The sequence below is a fragment of the Pinus tabuliformis genome, chromosome J, assembly GCF_031772625.1.
Source record: "Pinus tabuliformis cultivar Carrire ecotype Pingquan chromosome J, CPIR1, whole genome shotgun sequence".
In the NCBI taxonomy this organism is placed as follows: domain Eukaryota; kingdom Viridiplantae; phylum Streptophyta; class Pinopsida; order Pinales; family Pinaceae; genus Pinus; species Pinus tabuliformis.
The window spans coordinates 829,217,318-829,220,064 of NC_142295.1; the positions used below are offsets into that span (position 1 = coordinate 829,217,318).

Here is a 2,747-nt window from a genome sequence, read left to right on the forward strand (position 1 = left end):
ATATGATATATATTATTTATTAGCAAAAATAGCAATTTTAGGTAAAAAATAGATTTAAAACAAAATATATTTCGAGTTAAAGAATAGATTCAAAACAAAAATATATTTTATTTTTTTTTGCAAAACAAAAATATATTTTATATCTTTTTGCACAACAAAAACTAATGTCAATTTATATTTTACTTACAAAATAATTCCAAAATTCCAATCTTATAAAATTTCTGATCTCAATATTATTGCAAAATACCTAGCCATTATATGGCTTTGAAACTTGATGAACAAAAGCTTTTTACACAGTAATTTGTGTGAACACTTAACCCTAATAGCCTGCAACCTTGATGATATCAAATATATTCTGTTGTATATTTCTGTATAGCACTTCATCCCTTTATGATGTTATAGAGAATTTTAGGAATATTGAGTTTTGGCATGTGGATTAGGGGATATTAGTACCATATTTAGATGGTTGTGTTTTATTTGGATGTTTTATTTAAGATTTATTTAAAATAAATATTTATATGAGTTCAGAGGGATTTAATATTTTCACTTGTAAATTTTTTTATAAATGAATATTATTTAAATGTTTTGGATAGTTATTTTTTTATTTTAGTTAATATGAACAAAATTTCAACTTTGATAACTGACCGACAACATTACACATTATACTAGACTACATTAACATCATTCTAGACGGTCTAATAAACCTCTAAATTCCAACCTCACATAATGGTAACTTATTAATCCTACCGCAAGATGTGGTTTTTCCAATAATGTGGTTACTTTACTCTGCTGTGGTTAATGCTGCGATTGCAGATTCTCGAACTTCTTGTTAGCCGGCCATGTGTATGTTCTTGTTGTGAACATCTATACAACAAGACATGGAAACCTACTTGCGCCAAACTTTCCCTGTCCGCTATTAACTAATCATTATTGTGCAATTATACGATTTCCAATGTAGATCCTTTTTTATACACCTGTATATTTATGTTTATCTAGAAGCAGCTGTAACAAAACACGATGTGAAGACTGTACAGCCCGCACATAAAAGCTCACTATTAACTAATCATTATTAAACAGTTATACCATCTGCAGCGCAGTTCTTTCTCTATACGCCTGTATTTTTATTTATCTAGAAGCAACTGAACAAAACACGATGGTTTGACTTGTGTCCATACAATTGAATTAAATATAGAATTTATGGGATTACCAATGCGGCAGTGTTGGAATTTCTGAAGGGTTAAGCAAATTACAGTGTGGACAGCGTGCGATCTGCCGATTTCACATTTTCTTCGTACATTCACTTATTTTGTTTTTACTGGGACGTGACGAAACTTGAAAGAGATGTGAACAGTGCAAGGTTGTTGGGCATGGTTGTCTATAGGCCGAAAGAAATTTTCATATTTGTACCCATCAAATGTCGACAGCACCACAGAGACCTAGTCAGAAAATGAAAGTCACTTCCATTTTTCCACATTGGAAGCGTCTGATTGTGTCGTTGAAATCAAATGTGTTAAGTTTGTAATTACTACGAGCTGCAAGCACGCACGAGGTTTGAAGATAAGTGACCAGCGGATCTGACAATAACATAAGCTGCTACTGGCCATTCATATTGAAAGAACCTGACAGAAGCTCTCAATCACCATTAATAAAACTATTAATACAAGCCCACTCACAACTTATGTTCCACCTCTCTCCTCCATTTCAACTAATGTATCTAGGGTATCTATGGGTAATTGCATTGGACACTGCGTACATAGAAATCAGGTTAGGGAGAAGAAAGGCAGCAACAGATCGGGCTACAAATTCATGCAGCTGCAAGAGTATGGTGATGGTGGGGTTCGTCAGAGGCCGATTCTTCCCCTGGCAGAACGAAGAGCTCGTGAAAGGCGCCGCTCTCCTGTGCAACAGTTTACTGAGCATAATATTGACATCGTCCACGATCTCAATATTCAACACCCAGCACAGCCTGATCTGGTTTTACAAGGCAACAAGTTGAATTTTAATCATCGAATTCCTTCACAAGGCGGCGAAGTTCGCAGAGTGAAGGTCTTGATCTCTTCCAGGGAATTGTCTGAGATGCTTCATAGGGATAATGGTGAGGAAGGTATAGATATAGGGTCTGTTCTATTTCAGAAATTGCGAAGCGGTGGAAACTGTGTGAGTTTTAATGGACGTCGTTGCCATAGTTCTGGACAGTCTTGGAAGCCGTCGCTGGCAGATATCCCGGAGGTAGTTTCCTGGTGATATTAACAATCAAAAGGAACCACTTAATAGAAGAGGAGCCACTTGTACTGTGAATTTAGCAACTCGGCATTCCATTTTGCCCATCTCTTTTTTATAATTGTTTAAATCTAAACGTAGGGATTTACAGCCGGACAGCATTAAATATGTAATATCTTACACATTGATAAATATATTTGTTTAAAGGTAAAGGTGAGTATATACAATCCGATAGCATTAAATATCTTACATATTGATAAAGATTGCTTACATATAGCTATTCAATTCTGCACTTTGAAAAGTGGTGTCATTAATTGCCAGTAGAAATACATTGACACGGATTATCATTAATTGGACATTGAAGAATATGATGGTGTAGAAACATGAGCGGGAGGAAATGGAAAAGTTAAATCACTCTCTGTTTTTTCATTTTTTCTTCTTCTTGATTTAAAGTGGGTTAGAATTTTTCAAGTAGTGATTGCAAAAATATTCGAACTAAAATAAAATATAAATAAATAAATATATTT

The 2,747-nt window shown here is 34.3% G+C and overlaps 1 protein-coding gene across 1 annotated transcript; it reads left to right on the forward strand.

Moving 5' to 3' along the window:
* Window positions 1-1,705: 1,705 nt before the first annotated feature.
* LOC149229262 (uncharacterized) lies at window positions 1,706-2,374 on the forward strand. Its single transcript, XM_089375799.1, has one exon. It carries the CDS (start codon window positions 1,726-1,728, stop codon window positions 2,242-2,244), a length of 519 nt encoding a protein of 172 aa, XP_089231925.1. The 5' UTR covers window positions 1,706-1,725; the 3' UTR covers window positions 2,245-2,374.
* Window positions 2,375-2,747: the final 373 nt, after the last annotated feature.

What these genes read in the sequence shown, in the direction of transcription:
- LOC149229262 (XM_089375799.1), top strand. Translation starts at nt 1,726, where the DNA reads ATGGGTAATTGCATTGGACACTGCGTACATAGAAATCAGGTTAGGGAG.